This window comes from Chiloscyllium punctatum, chromosome 3, assembly GCF_047496795.1.
Source record: "Chiloscyllium punctatum isolate Juve2018m chromosome 3, sChiPun1.3, whole genome shotgun sequence".
In the NCBI taxonomy this organism is placed as follows: domain Eukaryota; kingdom Metazoa; phylum Chordata; class Chondrichthyes; order Orectolobiformes; family Hemiscylliidae; genus Chiloscyllium; species Chiloscyllium punctatum.
In genome coordinates, this window is record NC_092741.1 from 10,224,182 (window position 1) to 10,247,648 (window position 23,467).

Sequence of the window (23,467 nt, forward strand, 5' to 3'; positions counted from 1 at the left end):
TCACTCTCTCCCTCCTCCCCTCAGGCTCTCACTCTCTCCCTCCTCCCCCTCACACTCTCACACAATCTTTCTCCTCCCCCTCAGACTCTCTCACTCACTCACTCCCACTCACTCCTCACTTACTCTCTCCTCACTCCCTCCTCGCTCACTTACTCCTCACTCACTCACTCCTCACTCACACGTCTCATTCACTCCTTGCTCACTGACTCCTCACTCACTACTCACTCACTTACTCCTCACTCACTCACTCCTCACTCACTCCCTCCTCACTCTCTCCCTCCTCCCCTCACACCCTCACTCTCTCCCTCCTCCCCTCACACTATCTTTCTCCTTCCCCTCACACTCTCCCTCCCCCTCACACACTCTCACACTCTCCCCTCACACCCTCAGACACTCACTCTCTCCCTCCTCCTCAAACTCTCTCACTCCCCCTCCTCCCCTCAGACACTCACTTTCTCCTTCCTCCCCCTCAGACTGTCTCACTTTCCCTCCTCTCCCTGAGACACTCACTCTCTCTCTCCTCCCCTCACATACTCACTCTCTCTCTCCTCACCCTCAGACTCTCACACTCTCCCTCCTCTCCCTCTGACACTCACACTCACCTACCTACCCCTCAGACTCTCACACTCTCCCTCCTCTCCCTCTGACACTCACACTCACCTACCTACCCCTCAGACTCTCTCACTCTCTCTCCTCCCCCTCAGACTCTCTCACACTCTCCCTCCTGACCCTCAGACACTCACTCTCTCCCTCCTCCCCCTCACACTCTCACTCCCTCTCTCCCTCCTCCCCCTCACACTCTCACTCTCTCTCCTCCCCCTCAGACCCTCACTCTCTCCCTCCTCACCCTCAGACCCTCACTCTCTCCCTCCTCCCTCTCAGACTGTCAGACACTCTTTTACCTCCCTGTCAGACACTCACTCTCTCCCTCCTCCCCCTCACACTCTCACTCTCTCTCTCCTCCCCCTCACACTCTCACTCTCTCTCTCCTCCCCCTCACACACTCACTCTCTCCCTCCTCCCCCTCACACTCTCACTCTCTCTCTCCTCCCCCTCACACTCTCACTCTCTCTCTCCTCCCCCTCACACACTCACTCTCTCCCTCCTCCCCCTCACACTCTCACTCTCTCTCTCCTCCCCCTCAGACACTCACACTCTCTCCTCCCCCTCTCACTCTCTCCCTCCTCCTCCTCAGACACTCACACTTTCCCTCCTCCCCCTCACGCTCACTCACTCTCTCTCTCCTCCCCCTCACATCTCTCTCTCCCTCCTCCCCCTCTCACTCTCTCCCTCCTCCTCCTCAGACACTCACACTCTCCCTCCTCCTCCTCAGACACTCACTCTCTCCCTCCTCCCCCTCATATTCTCACTCTCTCCCTCCCACTCCTCACACTCTCTCTCCTCCCCCTCAGACTCTCTCAATCTCTCCTTCCTCCCCCTCAGACACTCACTCTCTCCCTCCCATCCCTCAGACACTCACTCTCTCCATCCTCCCCCTCAGACACTCTCCCTCCTCCCCCTCACTCTCACTCTCTCCTGCCTCCCCCTCAGACTCTCTCCCTCCTCCCCCTCACTCTCACTCTCTCCCTCTTCCCTCTCAAATTCTCACTCTCTCTCCTCCCCCTCAGACCCTCACTCTCTCCCTCCTCCCCCTCACACTCTCTCTCTCCTCCTCCTCTGACACTCACTCTCTCCTTCCTCCCCCTCAGACTCTCACCCTCTCCCTCCTTCCCCTCAGACACTCACTCCCTCCCTCCTCTCCCTCAGATTCTCTCTCCCACCTCCCCCCAGACACACAGTCTCTCCCTCCTCCCCTCCTCCCCCTCAGACATTCACTCCCTCCCTCCTCCCCCTCAGACATTCACTCCCTCCCTCCTCCCCTCATATTCTCACTCTCTCCCTCCTCCCCCTCAGACTCTCACTCTCTCCCTCCTCCCCTCATATTCTCACTCTCTCCCTCCTCCCCCTCAGACTCTCACTCTCTCCTTCCTCCCCCTCACGCACACTCACTCCCTCCCTCCTCCCCAAAAAACACTCACTCTCTCCCTCCTCCCCCCACACTGTCTCACTCTCTCCCTCCTCCCCATCATATTCTCACTCTCTCCCTCCTCCCCCTCATATTCTCACTCTCTCCCTCCTCCCCCTCAGACTCTCACTCTCTCCCTCCTCCCCCTCACACTCTCACACTCTCTCCCTCCTCCCCCTCAGACTCTCACTCTCTCCCTCCTCCCCCTCATATTCTCACTCTCTCCCTCCTCCCCCTCAGACACTCACTCTCTCCCTCCTCTCCCTCCTCCCCCTCACACTCTCACACTCTCTCCCTCCTCCCCTCATATTCTCACTCTCTCCCTCCTCCCCCTCAGACTCTCACTCTCTCCTTCCTCCCCCTCACGCACACTCACTCCCTCCCTCCTCCCCAAAAAACACTCACTCTCTCCCTCCTCCCCCCACACTGTCTCACTCTCTCCCTCCTCCCCATCATATTCTCACTCTCTCCCTCCTCCCCCTCATATTCTCACTCTCTCCCTCCTCCCCCTCAGACTCTCACTCTCTCCCTCCTCCCCCTCACACTCTCACACTCTCTCCCTCCTCCCCCTCAGACTCTCACTCTCTCCCTCCTCCCCCTCATATTCTCACTCTCTCCCTCCTCCCCCTCAGACACTCACTCTCTCCCTCCTCTCCCTCCTCCCCCTCACACTCTCACACTCTCTCCCTCCTCCCCCTCATATTCTCACTCTCTCCCACCTCCCCCTCAGACACTCACTCTCTCCCTCCTCCCCTCAGACACTCACTCCCTCCCTCCTCTCCCTCAGATTCTCTCTCCCACCTCCCCCCAGACACACAGTCTCTCCCTCCTCCCCTCCTCCCCCTCAGACATTCACTCCCTCCCTCCTCCCCCTCAGACATTCACTCCCTCCCTCCTCCCCTCATATTCTCACTCTCTCCCTCCTCCCCCTCAGACACTCACTCTCTCCCTCCTCCCCCTCACACTCTCACACTCTCTCCCTCCTCCCCCTCATATTCTCACTCTCTCCCACCTCCCCCTCAGACACTCACCCTCTCCCTCCTTCCCCTCAGACACTCACTCCCTCCCTCCTCTCCCTCAGATTCTCTCTCCCACCTCCCCCCAGACACACAGTCTCTCCCTCCTCCCCTCCTCCCCCTCAGACATTCACTCCCTCCCTCCTCCCCCTCAGACATTCACTCCCTCCCTCCTCCCCTCATATTCTCACTCTCTCCCTCCTCCCCCTCAGACTCTCACTCCCTCCCTCCTCCCCTCATATTCTCACTCTCTCCCTCCTCCCCCTCAGACTCTCACTCTCTCCTTCCTCCCCCTCACGCACACTCACTCCCTCCCTCCTCCCCAAAAAACACTCACTCTCTCCCTCCTCCCCCCACACTGTCTCACTCTCTCCCTCCTCCCCCTCATATTCTCACTCTCTCCCTCCTCCCCCTCATATTCTCACTCTCTCCCTCCTCCCCCTCAGACTCTCACTCTCTCCCTCCTCCCCCTCACACTCTCACACTCTCTCCCTCCTCCCCCTCAGACTCTCACTCTCTCCCTCCTCCCCCTCATATTCTCACTCTCTCCCTCCTCCCCCTCAGACACTCACTCTCTCCCTCCTCCCCCTCACACTCTCACACTCTCTCCCTCCTCCCCCTCATATTCTCACTCTCTCCCACCTCCCCCTCAGACACTCACTCTCTCCCTCCTCCCCTCACGCTTTCTCACTCTCTCCCTCCTCCCCCTCGGACACTCACATTCGCCCTCCTCCCCCTCAGACTCTCACTCTCTCCCTCCTCCCCCTCATATTCTCACTCTCTCCCTCTTCCCCCACAGACACCCCCACTCACCCTCCTTCCCCTCAGACTCTCTAACACTCTCCCTCCTCCCCCTCAGACACTCACTCCCTCCTCCCCTCACACTCTCTCCTTCCTCCCCCTCAGACACTCACTCTCTCCCTCCACCCCTCACACTCTGTCACTCTCTCCCTCCTCCCCCTCACACTCTCACTCTCTCCCTCCTCCCCCTCAGACACTCACTCTCTCCCTCCTCCCTTCATATTCTCACTCTCTCCCTCCTCCCCCTCAGACTCTCACTCTCTCCCTCCTCCCCTCACACTCTCTCACTCTCTCCCTCCTCCCCCTCAGACACTCACTCTCTCTCTCCTTCCCCTCAGACTCTCACTCTCTCCCTCCTCCCCTCACACTCTCTCACTCTCTCCCTCTTTCCCCTCAGACACTCACTCTCTCCCTCCTTCCCCTCAGACACTCACTCTCTCCCTCCTCCCCTCACACTCTCTCACTCTCTCCCTCCTCCCCCTCGGACACTCACATTCGCCCTCCTCCCCCTCACTCTCTCCCTCCTCCCCCTCAGACTCTCACTCTCTCCCTCCTCCCCCTCAGACTCTCACTCTCTCCCTCCTCCCCCTCATATTCTCCCTCTCTCCCTCTTCCCCCACAGACACCCCCACTCACCCTCCTTCCCCTCAGACTCTCTAACACTCTCCCTCCTCCCCCTCAGACACTCACTCCCTCCTCCCCTCACACTCTCTCCTTCCTCCCCCTCAGACACTCACTCTCTCCCTCCTCCCCTCACACTCTGTCACTCTCTCCCTCCTCCCCCTCACACTCTCACTCTCTCCCTCTTCCCCCACAGACACCCCCACTCACCCTCCCTCCCCCTCAGACTCTCACTCTCTCCCAACTCCCTTCATGTTCTTACTCTCTCCCTCCTCCCCCTCAGACTCTCACTCTCTCCCTCCTCCCCTCACACTCTCTCACTCTCTCCCTCCTTCCCCTCAGACTCTCACTCTCTCCATCCTCCCCCTCATATTCTCACTCTCTCTCTCCTTCCCCTCAGACACTCACTCTCTCTCTCCTCCCCCTCAGACTCTCACTCTCTCCCTCCTTCCCCTCAGACTGTCACACACTCACTTTCCCTCAGACACTCACTCTCTCCCTCCTCCCCCTCAGACTCACATTCTCCCTCCTCCCCCTCAGACTCACTCTCTCCCTCCTCCCCCTCAGACTCACTCTCTCCCTCCTCCCTTCATATTCTCACTCTCTCTCTCCTCCCCCTCAGACTCTCACTCTCTCCCTCCTCCCCTCACACTCTCTCACTCTCTCCCTCTTTCCCCTCAGACACTCACTCTCTCCCTCCTTCCCCTCAGACACTCACTCTCTCCCTCCTCCCCCTCAGACTCACTCTCTCCCTCCTCCCCCTCAGACTCACTCTCTCCCTCCTCCCTTCATATTCTCACTCTCTCTCTCCTCCCCCTCAGACTCTCACTCTCTCCCTCCTTCCCCTCAGACTGTCACACACTCACTTTCCCTCAGACACTCACTCTCTCCCTCCTCCCCCTCAGACTCTCACTCTCTCCCTCCTCCCCCTCACTCTCCCTCTCTCTCTCCTCCCCCTCAGACTCTAACTCTCTCCCTCCTCCCCCTCAGACACTCACTCTCTCCCTCCTCCCCCTCAGACTCTCACTCTCTCCCTCCTCCCCCTCATATTCTCACTCTCTCTCTCCTCCCCCTCAGACTCTCACTCTCTCCCTCCTTCCCCTCAGACTGTCACACACTCACTTTCCCTCAGACACTCACTCTCTCCCTCCTCCCCCTCAGACTCTCACTCTCCCTCCTCCCCCTCACTCTCCCTCTCTCTCTCCTCCCCCTCAGACTCACTCTCTCCCTCCTCCCCCTCAGACTCACTCTCTTCCTCCTTCCCCTCAGACTGTCACACACTCACTTTCCCTCAGACACTCACTCTCTCCCTCCTCCCCCTCAGACTCTCACTCTCCCTCCTCCCCCTCACTCTCCCTCTCTCCCTCCTCTCCCTCAGACACTCACTCTCTACCTCCTTCCCCTCAGACACTCACTCTCTCCCTCCTCCCCCTCAGACACTCACTCTCTCCCTCCTCCCCCTCAGAATCACTCTCCCTCCTCCCCCTCAGACTCACTCTCTCCCTCCTCCCTTCATATTCTCACTCTCTCTCTCCTCCCCCTCAGACACTCACTCTCTCCCTCCTCCCCCTCAGACTCACTCTCTCCCTCCTCCCCCTCAGACTCACTCTCTTCCTCCTTCCCCTCAGACTGTCACACACTCACTTTCCCTCAGACACTCACTCTCTCCCTCCTCCCCCTCAGACTCTCACTCTCCCTCCTCCCCCTCACTCTCCCTCTCTCCCTCCTCTCTCTCAGACACTCACTCTCCACCTCCTTCCCCTCAGACACTCACTCTCTCCCTCCTCCCCCTCAGACACTCACTCTCTCCCTCCTCCCCCTCAGAATCACTCTCTCCCTCCTCCCCCTCAGACTCACTCTCTCCCTCCTCCCTTCATATTTCCACTCTCTCTCTCCTCCCCCTCAGACACTCACTCTCTCCCTCCTCCCCCTCAGACTCTAACTCTCTCCCTCCTCCCCCTCACTCTCCCTCTCTCTCTCCTCCCCCTCAGACACTCACTCTCTCCCTCCTTCCCCTCAGACACTCACTCTCTCTCTCCTCCCCCTCAGACTCACTCTCTCCCTCCTCCCCCTCATATTCTCACTCTCTCTCTCCTCCCCCTCAGACTCTCACTCTCTCCCTCCTCCCCCTCACTCTCCCTCTCTCTCTCCTCCCCCTCAGACTCTCACTCTCTCCCTCCTCCCCCTCACTCTCCCTCTCTCTCTCTCCTCCACCTCAGACACTCACTCTCTCCCTCCTTGCCTTCAGACTCTCACACACTCACTTTCCCTCAGACTCAAACTCTCTCCGTCCTCCCTCAGATAGTTACGAGGGTTTGTGGGGTGCTATGAGGGCGAGCTGTCCAGGTGGATGGGGGGAGATGTGCAGGCACCACTGTCTCTGCCCCGGGGGCTGTTTGGAAACTGCCCAGCCCAACTTCAGTCTGAACCTGGAGGGCCCCCTGAACGTGGCAGAGCTGCAGAATCCAAAGTGCAAGGCAAGAATGCCCAGATCCAGAGAGGGCTCTGCTGCTGAGGACAGCTCCTGGGTGAAAGAAACCCAGACAACCTTCTGTCAGTAACAATCCAACAACCAGACACCATGGTACGGCCTCACAATTCATCATCAAGAGAGGGCCGCACTGTCAGAGGGTCAGTACTGAGGGAGTGCTGCACTGTCAGAGGGTCAGTGCTGAGGGAGTGCCACACTGTCAGAGGGTCAGTACTGAGGGAGTGCTGCACTGTCAGAGGGTCAGTGCTGAGGGAGTGCCACACTGTCAGAGGGTCAGTACTGAGGGAGTGCCACACTGTCAGAGGGTCAGTGCTGAGGGAGTGCCACACTGTCAGAGGGTCAGTGCTGAGGGAGTGCCGCACTGTCAGAGGGTCAGTACTGAGGGAGTGCCGCACTGTCAGAGGGTCAGTACTGAGGGAGTGCCGCACTGTCAGAGGGTCAGTGCTGAGGGAGTGCCGCACTGTCAGAGAGTCAGTACTGAGGGAGTGGGCACTGTCAGGGGGTCAGTACTGAGGGAGTGCCACACTGTCAGAGGGTCAGTGCTGAGGGAGTGCCGCACTGTCAGAGGGTCAGTGCTGAGGGAGTGTCACACTGTCAGAGGGTCAGTACTGAGGGAGTGCCGCACTGTCAGAGGGTCAGTACTGAGGGAGTGCCGCACTGTCAGAGGGTCAGTACTGAGGGAGTGCTGCACTCTCCGAGGGTCAATACTGAGGGAGTGCTGCACTGTCAGAGGGTCAGTACTGAGGGAGTGTCGCACTGTCAGAGGGTCAGTACTGAGGGAGAGTCGCACTGTCAGAGGGTCAGTACTGAGGGAGTGCTGCACTGTCAGAGGGTCAGTACTGAGGGAGTGCCGCACTGTCAGAGGGTCAGTACTGAGGGAGTGCCACTCTGTCAGAGGGTCAGTGCTGAGGGAGTGCCACACTGTCAGAGGGTCAGTGCTGAGGGAGTGCCGCACTGTCAAGGGGCAGTACTGAGGGAGTGCCGCACAGTCAGAGGGTCAGTACTGAGGGAGTGATACACTGTCAGAGGGTTAGTACTGAGGGAGTGCTGCACTGTCAGAGGGTCAGTGCTGAGGGAGTGCCGCACTGTCGGAGGGTCAGTACTGAGGGAGTGCCGCACTGTCAGAGGGTCAGTACTGAGGGAGTGCCACACTGTCAGAGGGTCAGTGCTGAGGGAGTGCCGCACTGTCGGAGGGTCAGTACTGAGGGAGTGCCGCACTGTCAGAGGGTCAGTACTGAGGGAGTGCTGCACTGTCAGAGGGTCAGTGCTGAGGGAGTGCCACACTGTCAGAGGGTCAGTACTGAGGGAATGTCGCACTGTCGGAGGGTCAGTACTGAGGGAGTGCCGCACTGTCGGAGGGTCAGTACTGAGGGAGTGCCGCACTGTCGGAGGGTCAGTACTGAGGGAGTGCCGCACTGTCGGAGGGTCAGTACTGAGGGAGTGCCGCACTGTCAGAGGGTCAGTACTGAGGGAGTGCCACACTGTCAGAGGGTCAGTGCTGAGGGAGTGCTGCACGGTCAGAGGGTCAGTACTGAGGGAGTGCCGCACTGTCGGAGGGTCAGTACTGAGGGAGTGTCACACTGTCACAGGGTCAGTACTGAGGGTGTGCTGCACTGTCAGAGGGTCAGTACTGAGGGAGTGCCGCACTGTCAGAGGGTCAGTACTGAGGGAGTGTCACACTGTCAGAGGGTCAGTACTGAGGGAGTGCCGCACTGTGGGAGGGTCAGTACTGAGGGAGGGCTGCACTGTCAGAGGGTCAGTACTGAGGGAGTGCCGCACTGTCAGAGGGTCAGTACTGAGGGAGTGTCACACTGTCAGAGGGTCAGTACTGAGGGAGTGCCGCACTGTCAGAGGGTCAGTACTGAGGGAGTGCCGCACTGTCAGAGGGCCAGTACTGAGGGAGTGCCGCACTGTCGGAGGGTCAGTACTGAGGGAGTGTCGCACTGTCAGAGGGCCAGTACTGAGGGAGTGCCGCACTGTCGGAGGGTCAGTACTGAGGGAGTGCTGCACTGTTAGAGGGTCAGTGCTGAGGGAGTGCCGCACTGTCGGAGGGTCAGTACTGAGGGAGTGCCGCACTGTCAGAGGGTCAGTGCTGAGGGAGTGCCGCACTGTCAGAGGGTCAGTGCTGAGGGAGTGCCGCACTGTCAGAGGGTCAGTACTGAGGGAGTGCCGCACTGTCGGAGGGTCAGTACTGAGGGAGTGCCGCACTGTCAGAGGGTCAGTACTGAGGGAGTGCCGCACTGTCAGAGGGTCAGTGCTGAGGGAGTGCCGCACTGTCAGAGGGTCAGTACTGAGGGAGTGCCGCACTGTCGGAGGGTCAGTGCTGAGGGAGTGCCGCACTGTCAGAGGGTCAGTACTGAGGGAGTGCCGCACTGTCAGAGGGTCAGTACTGAGGGAGTGCCGCACTGTCGGAGGGTCAGTACTGAGGGAGTGCCGCACTGTCAGAGGGTCAGTACTGAGGGAGTGCTGCACTGTCGGAGGGTCAGTACTGAGGGAGTGTCACACTGTCGGAGGGTCAGTACTGAGGGAGTGTCACACTGTCAGAGGGTCAGTGCTGAGGGAGTGTCACACTGTCAGAGGGTCAGGACTGTGTGAAGTTTGCAGAGGTGGCATTGTTTGGATGGAGTAGTAAATTGAGGGGCTGTCAATCTGTTCAGGTCAATGTATGAAGAGCCCTGATCTTTCTGTAATCTCAAACTGGGCCTTTCTCTCCTCCCTCTCGGCCTGTGCACTCTCTCTCTCTCTCTCTCTCCCTCTCTCTCTCTCCCTCCCTGTCTCTCTCCCTCCCTGTCTCTCTCCCTCCCTGTCTCTCTCTCTCTCTCTCCCTCTCTTGCTCTCTCTCAGCCTGTGGACTATCTCACTCCCTCTCTCTCTCTCTCTCTGTCTCAGCCTGTGGACTATCTCTCTCTCTCTCTCTCTCGTTCCCTCAGTGGGTCAGTATTTGTTTGACTCCAGCAGCCATTGGGGGAGTGCAGTTTCTGGAGTGTGATTGAGGAGATCCAAACCCTGTCCCTGTTGCTGTTTCCTCTGCACCTTGATGAGATCCTCGTCGGTCAGCAGCAGGACAGTCTTCACATTGTTGACACCTGTCTGTTTGAAGAATTTCTTCAGTTCCTCCTGGAAGTCGCTGTGGTTGTAATTTTGTCGGATGGAAAGCACGGCGAGCTCACAGTCCGCAACGTAGCAGGCCAGGCTGGAGTTGGTTAACTTGCCCGTACTGTCCACTCCCACCTGGGTGAACAACAACAGCATGGGAACAACGTTCGGCTTGGGACTGAACACACCTCAGACAAGGCATTCTACAATCAAACCCGACAGGCCTGGGAAATGAAAACTTCACAACAAAACCAGCCTGAGCCCCACAGGCAGCACTTGGGGGGGGGGGGGGGGGGAGAACAAAGAGAGAGAGAGAAAGTTGCATTTCACAGGGTAAAATACGTAAACTCCAAGGATCTCCCAGAAATTTCTTGGGGGTTTCAATGAGATTTGTGGCCAGAAACTCTGCATTTTCACTCACTCCGTGACCAGGTGAGAAATTGTCAGGAGGCAAAGTAATCAAAGAATTGCCATGAGTGGAAACCTGAAAGAACAAGACAACTTGCTGGAGAACATTGGTACACTGTACAGTGCTGCTGCATTTGTGCTGACATACAGAGGGAGTTCACAAGATAAAAGCAAGTTAGTTTGCAATAAAACCCCTCCTGGGATATTAGTTGGGGCTGAATCCCGTTTTCCCTATCTTTGCTCCACAGCCAGACATGTGGTGTGTTCATATCTCACTCCCTTTGTGATCATTAGCTTCTCCGCACTCCTCTCTCCCTCTACAGACCCTCACTTCAGACCACTGAGTGCACAGTATCCTGCAGTGTGCCTGCACCCCATCCACTCTCCCACCTGACAGACTCGTTTCCAAGCCCAACTCACAAAGATATAGGGAGGTAGGCAGACAGGGAGAAAGATGGCGTATGTGTCTGTGAAATAGAGATCGAGAGAGAGAGAGAGAGAGGTGGATAAAGAGAGAGAAAAAGAGGTAGTATGTGTGTGCGTGTGTGTGTGTCTGGGTGTGGGGGTGTGGGTGGGTGTGTGTGTGAGAGAGAGACAGAGACAGACAGACAGAGGGAAACAGGAAGCAGTATATACCATCATCAGGTGTCCCCCAGGTTGACTGAACACTCGGGCAGCTCGGACAATGTGTTCCACAGCTTCTTTAAAGAACACGGGATGAGAGACCTGGAGAGTGAAACACACAAACACACAGTCTCAGCTTCACCATTAACATCAATGTTCACATCATTGTCACAGTCTTTACAAATCCCATTGTCCCCAACACTGTCCCCATCACTGTCACAGTCCCCATCACAGTCCCCATCACTGTCCCCATCACTGTCACGGTCCCCAACACTGTCCCTATCACTGTCACAGTCCCCATCACAGTCCCCATCACTGTCCCCATCACTGTCACGGTCCCCAACACTGTCCCTATCACTGTCACAGTCCCCATCACTGTCCCCATCACTGTCACAGTCCCCAACACTGTCCCTATCACTGTCTCTGCCCCATCACTGTCTCTTTCCCCATCACTGTCACTGACCCCATCACAGTCACTGACCCCATCACAGTCACTGACCGCATAACTGTAACTATCCCAATCACTGTCTCTGTCCCCATTCAGTGTCATTATCCCCATCACTGTCTCTGGCCCCATCACAGTCACTCACCCCATCGCTGTCACTGTCGCCATCACTGTCTCTGTCGCCATCACTGTCTCTGTCCCCATCACTGTCTCTGTCCCCATCACTGTCACTGTCCCCATCACTGTCACTGTCCCCATCACTGTCACTGTCCCCATCACTGACTCTGTCCCCATCACTGTCACTGTCCCCATCACAGTCTCTATCCCCATCACTGTCACTGTCGCCATCACTGTCACTGTCGCCATCACTGTCACTGTCCCCATCACTGTCACTGTCCCCATCACTGACTGTCCCCATCACTGTCACTGTCCCCATCACTGACTCTGTCCCCATCACTGTCACTGTCCCCATCACAGTCTCTATCCCCATCGCTGTCACTGTCGCCATCACAGTCACTGTCCCCATCAATGTCACTGTCCCCATCACTGACTCTGTCCCCATCACTGTCACTGTCCCCATCACTGTCACTGTCCCCATCACTGACTGTCCCCATCACTGTCACTGTCCCCATCACAGTCACTGTCTCCATCACTGTCACTGTCCCCATTACTGTCAATGTCTCCATCACTGTCTCTGTCCCCATCACTGTCACTGTCTCCATCACTGTCACTGTCCCCATCACTGTCTCTTTCTCCATCACTGTCTCTGTCCCCATCACTGTCCCTGTCCCCATCACTGTCACTGTCCCCATCACTGTCACTGACCCCATCACTGTCACTGACCCCATCACTGTCACTAACCCCATTACTGTCACTGTCTCCATCACTGTCACTGTCCCCATTACTGTCACTGTCCCCATTACTGTCAATGTCTCCATCACTGTCTCTGTCCCCATCACTGTCACTGTCTCCATCACTGTCACTGTCCCCATCACTGTCACTGTCCCCATCACTGTCACTGACCCCATCACTGTCACTGTCCCTATCACTGTCACGGTCCCCATCACTGTCTCTGTCCCCATCACTGTCTCTGTCCCCATCACTGTCTCTGTCCCCATCACTGTCTCCATCACAGTCACTGTCCCCATCACTGTCACTGTCCCCATCACTGTCACTGACCCCATCACTGTCACTGTCCCCATCACTGTCACTGTCCCCATCACTGTCACTGTCCCTATCACTGTCACGGTCCCCATCACTGTCTCTGTCCCCATCACTGTCACTGACCCCATCACTGTCTCTGTCCCCATCACTGTCACGGTCCCCATCACTGTCTCTGTCCCCATCACTGTCACTGACCCCATCACTGTCTCTGTCCCCATCACTGTCTCTGTCCCCATCACTGTCACGGTCCCCATCAATGTCTCTGTCCCCATCACTGTCACTGCCCCCATCACTATCTCCATCACTGTCACTGTCTCCATCACTGTCTCTGTCTCCATCACTGTCACTGTCCCCATCACTGTCACTGTCTCCATCACTGTCACTTTCCCCATCACTGTCACTGTCTCCATCACTGTCTCTGTCCCCATCACTCACCCCATCACTGTCACTTTCCCCATCACTGTCACTGTCTCCATCACTGTCTCTGTCTCCATCACTGTCTCTGTCTCCATCACTGTCACTGTCCCCATCACTGTCACTGACCCCATCACTGTCACTGTCCCCATTCACTGTCACTTTCCCCATCACTGTCACTGTCTCCATCAATGTCTCTGTCCCCATCATGGTCACTGTCCCCATCACTGTCTCTGTCTCCATCACTGTCTCTGTCTCCATCACTGTCACTGTCTCCATCACTGTCTCTGTCCCCATCACTGTCACTGTTCCCATCACTGTCACTGTCTCCATCACTGTCACTTTCCCCATCACTGTCACTGTCTCCATCACTGTCTCTGTCTCCATCACTGTCTCTGTCTCCATCACTGTCACTGTCCCCATCACTGTCACTGACCCCATCACTGTCACTGTCCCCATTCACTGTCACTTTCCCCATCACTGTCACTGTCTCCATCAATGTCTCTGTCCCCATCATGGTCACTGTCCCCATCACTGTCTCTGTCTCCATCACTGTCACTGTCTCCATCACTGTCTCTGTCTCCATCACTGTCACTGTCCCCATCACTGTCTCTGGCCCCATCACTGTCTCTGGCCCCATCACTGTCTCTGGCCCCATCACAGTCACTCACCCCATCGCTGTCACTGTCCCCATCGCTGTCACTGTCTCCATCACTGTCTCTGTCCCCATCACTGTCACTGTCTCCATCACTGTCTCTGTCCCCATCACTGTCACTGTCCCCATCGCTGTCACTGTCCCCATCACTGTCTCTGTCCCCATCACTGTCACTGTCTCCATCACTGTCTCTGTCCCCATCACTGTCACTGTCCCCATCGCTGTCACTGTCTCCATCACTGTCTCTGTCCCCATCACTCACCCCATCACTGTCACTGTCTCCATCACTGTCTCTGTCTCCATCACTGTCACTGTCTCCATCACTGTCACTGTCCCCATCACTGTCACTGTCTCCATCACTGTCTCTGTCCCCATCACTGTCTCTGGCCCCATCACTCACCCCATCACTGTCACTGTCTCCATCACTGTCTCTGTCCCCATCACTGTCTCTGTCCCCATCACTCACCCCATCACTGTCACTGTCTCCATCACTGTCTCTGTCTCCATCACTGTCACTGTCTCCATCACTGTCTCTGTCCCCATCACTGTCACTGTCCCCATCGCTGTCACTGTCTCCATCACTGTCTCTGTCCCCATCACTCACCCCATCACTGTCACTGTCTCCATCACTGTCTCTGTCTCCATCACTGTCACTGTCTCCATCACTGTCACTGTCCCCATCACTGTCACTGTCTCCATCACTGTCTCTGTCCCCATCACTGTCTCTGGCCCCATCACTGTCTCTGGCCCCATCGCTGTCACTGTCCCCATCGCTGTCACTGTCTCCATCACTGTCTCTGTCCCCATCACTCACCCCATCACTGTCACTGTTCCCATCACTGTCACTGTCTCCATCACTGTCTCTGTCCCCATCACTGTCACTGTCCCCATCACTGTCACTGTCTCCATCACTGTCACTTTCCCCATCACTGTCACTGTCTCCATCACTGTCTCTGTCCCCATCACTGTCACTGTCTCCATCACTGTCTCTGTCCCCATCAATGTCTCTGTCCCCATCACTGTCACTGTCCCCATCACTGTCACTGTCCCCATCACTGTCACTGTCTCCATCACTGTCACTTTCCCCATCACTGTCACTGTCCCCATCACTGTCACTGTCCCTATCACTGTCATTGTCTCCATCACTGTCTCTGTCCCCATCACTGTCTCTGTCCCAATCACTGTCTCTGTCCCAATCACTGTCTCTGTCCCCATCACTGATACTGACCCCATCACTGTCACTGTCCCCATCAATGTCTCTGTCCCCATCACTGTCTCTATCCCAATCACTGTCTCTGTCCGCATCACTGATACTGACCCCATCACTGTCAATGTCTCCATCAATGTCTCTGTCCCCATCACTGTCTCTATCCCAATCACTGTCTCTGTCCGCATCACTGATACTGACCCCATCACTGTCAATGTCCCCATCGCTGTCTCTGTCCCCAACACTGTCTCTGTCCCCATCACTGTCTCTGTCCCCATCACTGTCACTGTCCCCATCGCTGTCTCTGTCCCCAACACTGTCTCTGTCCCCATCACTGTCTCTATCCCCATCGCTGTCACTGTCGCTATCACTGTCACTGTCCCCAACACTGACTCTATCTCCATCACTATCTCTGGCCCCATTACTGTCTCTGGCCCCATCACAGTCACTCACCCCATCACTGTCACTGTCTCCATCACTGTCTCTGTCCCCATCACTGTCACTGTCCCCATCGCTGTCACTGTCGCTATCACTGTCACTGTCTCCATCACTGTCTCTGGCCCCATCACTGTCACTGTCCCCATCACTGTCTCTGTCCCCATCAATGTCTCTGACCCCATCACTGTCTCTGTCTCCATCACTGTCACTGTCCCCATCACTGTCACTGCCCCCATCACTGTCACTGACCCCATCACTGTCCCCATCACTGTCACTGTCCCCATCACTGTCTCTGTCCCCATCACTGTCACTGTCCCCAACACTGTCACTGACCCCATCACTGTCACTGTCTCCATCACTGTCACTGTGCCCAGCACTGTCCCCATCACAGTCACTCTCCCCATCACTGTCACGGACCCCATCACTGTCACTGTCCCCATCACTGTCACTGTGCCCAGCACTGACTCTGTCTCCATCACTGTCTCTGTCCCCATCAATGTCTCTGACCCCATCACTGTCACTGTCCCCATCACTGTCCCCATCACTGTCTCTGTCTACATCACTGTCACTCTCCCCATCACTGTCACTGACCCCATCACTGTCCCCATCACTGTCACTCTCCCCATCAATGTCACGGACCCCATCACTGTCCCCATCACTGTCACTGTCCCCATCACTGTCTCTGACCCCATCACTGTCACTGTCCCCATCACTGTCCCCATCACTGTCACTGTCCCCATCACTGTCTCTGTCCCCATCACTGTCTCTGTCTCCATCACTGTGACTGTCCCCATCACTGTCTCTGTCTCCATCACTGTCCCCATCACTGTCTCAGTCCCCATCACTGTCACTGTGCCCATCACTGTCCCCATCACTGTCACTCTCCCCATCACTGTCACGGACCCCATCACTGTCCCCATCACTGTCACTGTCCCCATCACTGTGACTGTCCCCATCACTGTCTCTGTCTCCATCACTGTCACTGACCCCATCACTGTCCCCATCACTGTCCCCATCACTGTCACTGTCCCCATCACTGTCACTGACCCCATCACTGTCTCTGTCTCCATCACTGTCACTGACCCCATCACTGTCTCTGTCTCCATCACTGTCACTGACCCCATCACTGTCTCTGTCTCCATCACTGTCACTGACCCCATCACTGTCCCCATCACTGTCCCCATCACTGTCACTGTCCCCATCACTGTGACTGTCCCCATCACTGTCACTGTCCCCATCACTGTCACTGACCCCATCACTGTCTCTGTCCCCATAATTGTCTCTGTCTCCATCACTGTCTACATCACTGTCCCCATCACTGTCACTCTCCCCATCACTGTCACTGACCCCATCACTGTCTCTGTCCCCATAATTGTCTCTGTCTCCATCACTGTCTCTGTCCCCATCACTGTCACTGTCCCCATCATTGTCTCTGTCCCCATCACTGTCACTGTCCCCATCACTGTCACTGTCCCCATCATTGTCTCTGTCCCCATCACTGTCACCGTCACAGTCACTTTCCCCATCACTGTCTCTGGCCCCGTTACTGTCTCTGACTCCATCACTGTCACTCTCCCAATCATTGAACCCATCACTGTCACTGTCCCCATTCACTGTCACTTTCCCCATCACTGTCTCTGTCCCCATCACTGTCTCTGTCCCCATTCACTGTCTCTGTCCCCATCACTGTCACTGTCCCATTAACTGTCTCTGTCCCCATCACTGTCTCTGTCTCCATCACTGTGACTGTCCCCATCACTGTCTCTGTCTCCATCACTGTCCCCATCACTGTCTCAGTCCCCATCACTGTCACTGTGCCCATCACTGTCCCCATCACTGTCACTCTCCCCATCACTGTCACGGACCCCATCACTGTCCCCATCACTGTCTCTGTCTCCATCACTGTCACTGTCCCCATCACAGTCACTGTCCCCATCACTGTCACTGTCCCCATCACTGTCTGTCCCCATCACTGTCTCTGTCCCCATCACTGAACCCATCACTGTCACTGTCTCCATCACTGTCTCTGTCCCCATCACTGTCTCTGACCCCATCAACATCTCTGTCCCCATCACTTTCCCCATCACTGTCTCTGTCTCCATCACTGCCACTGTCCCCATCACTGTCACTGTCCCCATCACTGTCACTGTCTCCATCACTGTCGCTGTCCCCATCACTGTCTCTGTCCCTATCACTGTCACTGTCCCCATCACTGTCTCTTTCCCCATCACTGTCTCTGTCCCTATCACTGTCACTGTCTCCATTACTGTCACTGTCTCCATCACTGTCTCTGTCCCCATCACTGAACCCATCACTGTCACTGTCTCCATCACTGTCTCTGTCCCCATCACTGTCTCTGTCCCCATCACTGTCTCTGTCCCCATCACTGTCTCTGACCCCATCAACATCTCTGTCCCCATCACTTTCCCCATCACTGCCTCTGTCTCCATCACTGCCACTGTCCCCATCACTGTCACTGTCTCCATCACTGTCGCTGTCCCCATCACTGTCTCTGTCCCTATCACTGTCACTGTCCCCATCACTGTCTCTGTCTCCATCACTGTCTCTGCCACCATCACTGTCTCTGTCCCCATCACTGTCTCTGTCCCCATCAACATCTCTGTCCCCATCACTTTCCCCATCACTGTCTCTGTCTCCATCACTGCCACTGTCCCCATCACTGTCACTGTCTCCATCACTGTCGCTGTCCCCATCACTGTCTCTGTCCCCATCACTGTCTCTGTCCCCATCACTGTCTCTGTCCCTATCACTGTCACTGTCTCCATTACTGTCACTGTCTCCATCACTGTCACTGTTCCTATCACTGTCACTGTCCCCATCACTGTCACTGTCCCCATCACTGTTAATGTGCCCATCACTGTCTCTGTCCCCATCGCTGTCACTGTCCCCATCGCTGTCACTGTCCCCATCACTGTCTCTGTCCCCATCACTGTCTCTGTCTCCATCACTGTCTCTGCCACCATCACTGTCGCTGTCCCCATCACTGTCACTGTCCCCATCACTGTCACTCTCCCCATCACTGTCTCTGTCTCCATCACTGTCACTGTCCCCGTCACTGTCTCTGTCCCCATCACTTTCACTGTCCCCATCACTGTCACTGTCCCCATCACTGTCTCCGTCTCCATCAATGTCACTATCCCCATCACTGTCTCTGTCCCCATCACTGTCACTAACCCCATCACTGTCACTAACCCCATCACTGTCTCTGTCCCCATCACTGTCTCTGTCCCCATCACTGTCACTAACCCCATCACTGTCACTAACCCCATCACTGTCTCTGTCCCCATCACTGTCTCTGTCTCCATCACTTTCACTGTCCCCATCACTGTCACTGTCTCCATCACTGTCACTGTCTCCATCACTGTCACTAACCCCATCACTGTCTCTGTCTCCATCAATGTCACTGTCCCCATCACTGTCTCTGTCTCCATCACTGTCTCTGTCCCCATCACTGTCTCTGTCTCCATCACTGTCTCTGTCTCCATCACTGTCTCTGTCCCCATCACTCTCTGTGTGTCCATCACTGTCTCTGTCCCCATCACAGATACTGACCCCATCACTGTCTCTGTCTCCATCACTGTCACTGTCCCCATCATTGTCAATGTCTCCATCACTTTGATGGTCCTCATCCCTGTCACTGTCCCCATCACTGTCACAGTTTCCATCACTAAAATTTAAAGTTTTTTTTTAAGCGCCTAGCGGACCCGGAAGCTGGTATCACGCTAACTTACCTGGGAAGGCTTTTTTTTCTTATAAAAGCACACAGGTGAGGAACCTGAGGCACTACAGGGGTAGAGCCTCCCACCCACCCTCCTCCTCTAACCTAATAATAAGACCCGTTGTGGTAAGCAGGTAAGTGCTGCATTTTGCTTGTTTGTTTCTTTAGATCCAGTTTTTAAAGTTTACCTTTTAGAGGGATGGCAGCGAAGGCAGTGCAATGTTCCTCTTGCAACATGTTTGAGGTGAGGGAAGCCATTAGCGTCCCTGCTGATTACACTTGCAAGAAGTTCACCCATCTCCAGCTCCTCCAAGACCGTGTTAGGGAACTGGAGCTGGAGTTGGATGAACTACGGATCATTCAGGAGGCAGAGGTGGTCATAGATCAGAGCTTTAGGGAAGTAGTTACTCCGAAAGTTATAGACAGATGGGTGACAGTGAGGGGGACTGGGAGGAAGCAGCCAGTGCAGGGACCCCCTACGGTCGTTCCCCTCAATAACAAGTATACCGTTTTGGATACTTGTGGGGGGACGATTTACCAGAGGTAAGCAACGAGGTTCAGGCCTCTGGCACGGAGCCTGTCCCCGTTGCTCAGAAGGGAAGGGCGGTGAAAGGTAGAGTGATAGTTATTGGGGACTCAATAGTGAGGGGCACAGATAGGCGGTTTTGTGGGGGCGACAGAGACTCACGTTTGGTATGTTACCTCCCAGGTGCAAGGGTACGGGATGTCTCTGATCGTGTTTTCTGGGTCCTTAAGGGGGAGGGGGAGCAGCCCCAGGTCGTGGTCCACGTTGGCACCAACGACATAGGTAGGAAGAGGGGTGAGGATGTTAGACAGGCTTTCAGGGAGCTAGGTTGGATGCTCAGAGCTAGAACAAACAGAGTTGTTGTCTCTGGTTTGTTACCCGTGCCACGTGATAGAGAGTTGAGGAATAGGGAGAGAGAACAGTAAAATGCGTGGCTACAGGGATGGTGCAGGAGGGAGGGATTCCGGTTTCTGGACAACTGGGGTTCTTTCTGGGGAAGGTGGGACCTCTATAAACAGGATGGTCTCCACCTGAACCTGAAGGGAACCAGTATCCTTGGGGGGAGGTTTGCTAGTGCTCTTTGGGAGGGTTTAAACTAACTCTGCAGGGGCATGGGAACCTGGACTGTAGCTTTAGGGGACAGGACCTTGAGTGAAGGAAGGTTAGGAACAAGGCATCGATCTCGAAGGAGGGTGCCTGTAAACAGGAAGGTGGCTTGAAGTGTGTATACTTCAATGCCAGAAGTATAAGAAATAAGGTAGGTGAGCTTGCAGCATGGGTTGGTACCTGGGACTTCGATGTTGTGGCCATTACAGAGACGTGGGTAGAACAGGGACAGGAATGGCTGTTGCAGGTTCCAGGGTTTAAATGTTTTAGTAGGGTCAGAGGTGGGGGTAAAAGAGGGGGAGGTGTGGCATTGCTTGTCAAGGATAGTATTACAGCGGTGGAAAGGATGATGGATGAAGACTCGCCATCTGAGGTAGTTTGGGCTGAGGTTAGAAATAGGAAAGGTGAGATCACCCTGTTAGGAGTTTTCTACAGGCCTCCTAATAGTCCGAGAGATGTAGAAGAAAGGGCTGCGAGGATGATTCAGGAGAAGAGTGAAAGTAGCAGGGTGGTTGTTATGGGGGACTTTAACTTCCCAGATATTGACTCGGAAAGCTATAGCTCGAGTTCGTTAGATGGGTCGGTGCTTGTCCAATGTGTGCAGGAGGGTTTCCTGACACAATATGTAGACAGGCCAACAAGAGGTGAGGCTATACTGGATTTGGTTCTGGGTAACGAACCACGCCAGGTGTTAGACTTGGAGGTGGGTGAGCACTTCGGGGGCAGTGACCACAACTCGGTGACTTTTACTCTAGTGATGGAGAGGGATAAGTGTGCACTGCAGTTAGAGCTGGGGGCAGGGAAATTATGATACGGTAAGGCATGACTTAGGATGTGTGGATTGGAAAAATAGGCTTCAAGGGAAGAACACAAATGATATGTGGAGATTGTTCAAGGAACAGCTAATGGGTGTCCTTGATAAGTATGTACCAGTCAGGCAGGGAGTAAAGGGTCTTGTGAGGGAGCTGTGGTTTAACAAGGAATTGGAATCCCATGTGAAAGGGAAGAGGGCGGCCTATGTAAAGATGAGGCGTGAAGGTTCAGTTGGGGCGATTGAGAGTTATAAGGTAGCCAGGAAGGATCTAAAGAGAGAGCTAAGAGCAACGAGAAGGGGACATGAAAAGTCCTTAGTTGGTAGGATTAGGGAAAACCCTAAGGCTTTCTATAGGTATGTCAGGAATAAAAGGATGACTAGGGTAGGTATCGGTCCAGTCAAGGATAGTAATGGGAAGTTGTGTGTGGAGTAGAGGAGATTGGAGAGACACTAAATCAATACTTTTCGTCAATATTCACTCAGGAACAGGACATTGTTGCCGATGTGAATACTGAGTCACAATTAATTAGAATGGACGGCTTTGAGGTACGTAGGGAAGAGGTGTTGGAAATTCTGGAAAGGATGAAAATAGATAAGTCCCCTGGGACTGATGGCATTTATCCTAGGATCCTCTGGGAAGCAAGGGAGGAGATAGCGGAGCCATTGGCCTTGATTTTTATGTCGTCGTTGCCTACGGGAATAGTGCCAGAAGACTGGAGGATAGCGAATGTGGTCCCCTTGTTCAAGAAGGGGAGTAGGGATAATCCTAGTAACTATAGGCCAGTGAGTCTCACTTCTGTTGTGGGCAAAGTCTTAGAGAGAATTGTAAGGGATAGGATTTATGAACATCTGGATAGGAATAATGTGATCAAGGATAGTCAGCATGGTTTTGTGAAGGGCAGGCCTCACAAACCTTATTGAGTTCTTTGAGAAGGTGACCAAGGAAGTGGACGAGGGTAAAGCAGTAGATGTGGTGTATATAGATTTTAGCAAGGCATTCGATAAAGTACCCCATGGCAGGCTACTGCAAAAAATACGGAGGTATGGCATTGAGGGTGCATTAGAGGTTTGGATTAGGAATTGGCTGGCTGGAAGGAGACAGAGGGTAGTAGTTAATGGTATAGGTTCAACTTGGAACGCAGTTACTAGCGGTGTTCCACAAGGATCTGTTTTGGGACCATTGCTGTTTGTCATTTTTATAAATGACCTGGAGGAGGGGCTTGAATGCTGGGTGAGCAAGTTTGCGGATGTCACGAAAGTCGGGGAAGTGGTGGACAGTGAAGAAGGATGTGGCAGGTTACAGCGCGATATAGATAAGTTGCAGAGCTGGGCAGAAAGGTGGCAAATGGAGTTCAATGTAGCTAAGTGTGAAGTCATTCTCTTTGGTAGGAGTAACAAGAAGATGGATTACTGGGCTAATGGTAGGCTACTTGGTAGCGTGGATGAGCAGAGGGATCTTGGTGTCCATGTACACAGATCTTTGAAAGTTGCCACCCAGGTAAATAGTGCGGTGACGAAGGCATATGGTGTACTGGGCTTTATTGGTAGAGGAATTGAGTTCCGGAGTCCTGAGGTCATGTTGCAGTTGTATAAGACTCTGGTGCGGCCGCATCTGGGAATATTGTGTGCAGTTTTGGTCGCCATACTATAGGAAGGATGTGGAGGCACTGGAACGGGTGCAGAGGTGGTTTACCAGGATGTTGCCTGGTATGGTAGGACGATCGTATGAGGAAAGGCTGAGGCACTTGGGGCTGTTCTCATTGGAGAAAAGAAGGTTTAGGGGTGACTTGATAGAGGTGTACAAGATGATTAGGGGTTTAGATAGGGTTGACCATGAGAACCTTTTTCAGCTAATGAAGTCAGCTGATACTAGGGGACACAGCTTTAAATTAAGGGGTGGTGGGTATAGGACAGATGTTAGGGGTAGATTCTTTACTCAGCGAGTCGTGAGTTCATGGAATGCCCTGCCAGTAGCAGTGGTGGACTCTCCCTCTTTATGGTCATTTAAGCGTGCATTGGACAAGCATATGGAGGTTATTGGGCTAGTGTAGGTTAGGAAGGCTTCGGTCGGTGCAACATCGAGGGCCGAAGGGCCTGTACTGCGCTGTATTTTTCTATGTTCTATGTTCTATGTTCACTTTCACTATCCCCATCACTGTCTCTGTCTCCATCACTGTCACTGTCCCCATCACTGTCACTGACCCCATCACTGTCACTGACCCTATCACTGTCACTGACCCTATCACTGTCACTGTCTCCATCACTGTCACTGTCCCCATCACTGTCACTGACCCTATCACTGTCACTGATCCTATCACTGTCACTGTCTCCATCACTCTCACTATCGCCTTCACAGTCACTGTCTCCATCACTGTC

At 54.7% G+C, this 23,467-nt stretch overlaps 1 protein-coding gene across 1 annotated transcript in view; it reads right to left on the reverse strand.

The window, feature by feature from the left end:
- Window positions 1-23,467, reverse strand: part of LOC140453925 (dynein axonemal heavy chain 6-like) — a 754,975-nt gene that overhangs the window by 476,884 nt on the left and 254,624 nt on the right. Inside the window, exons 24-25 of the mRNA XM_072548780.1 lie at window positions 11,096-11,185; window positions 9,989-10,186 (exon numbers count right to left, since the gene is read on the reverse strand). Of these exons, the coding sequence (XP_072404881.1) occupies window positions 9,989-10,186; window positions 11,096-11,185 (288 nt within the window). The remainder of the gene's footprint in view (window positions 1-9,988; window positions 10,187-11,095; window positions 11,186-23,467) is intronic.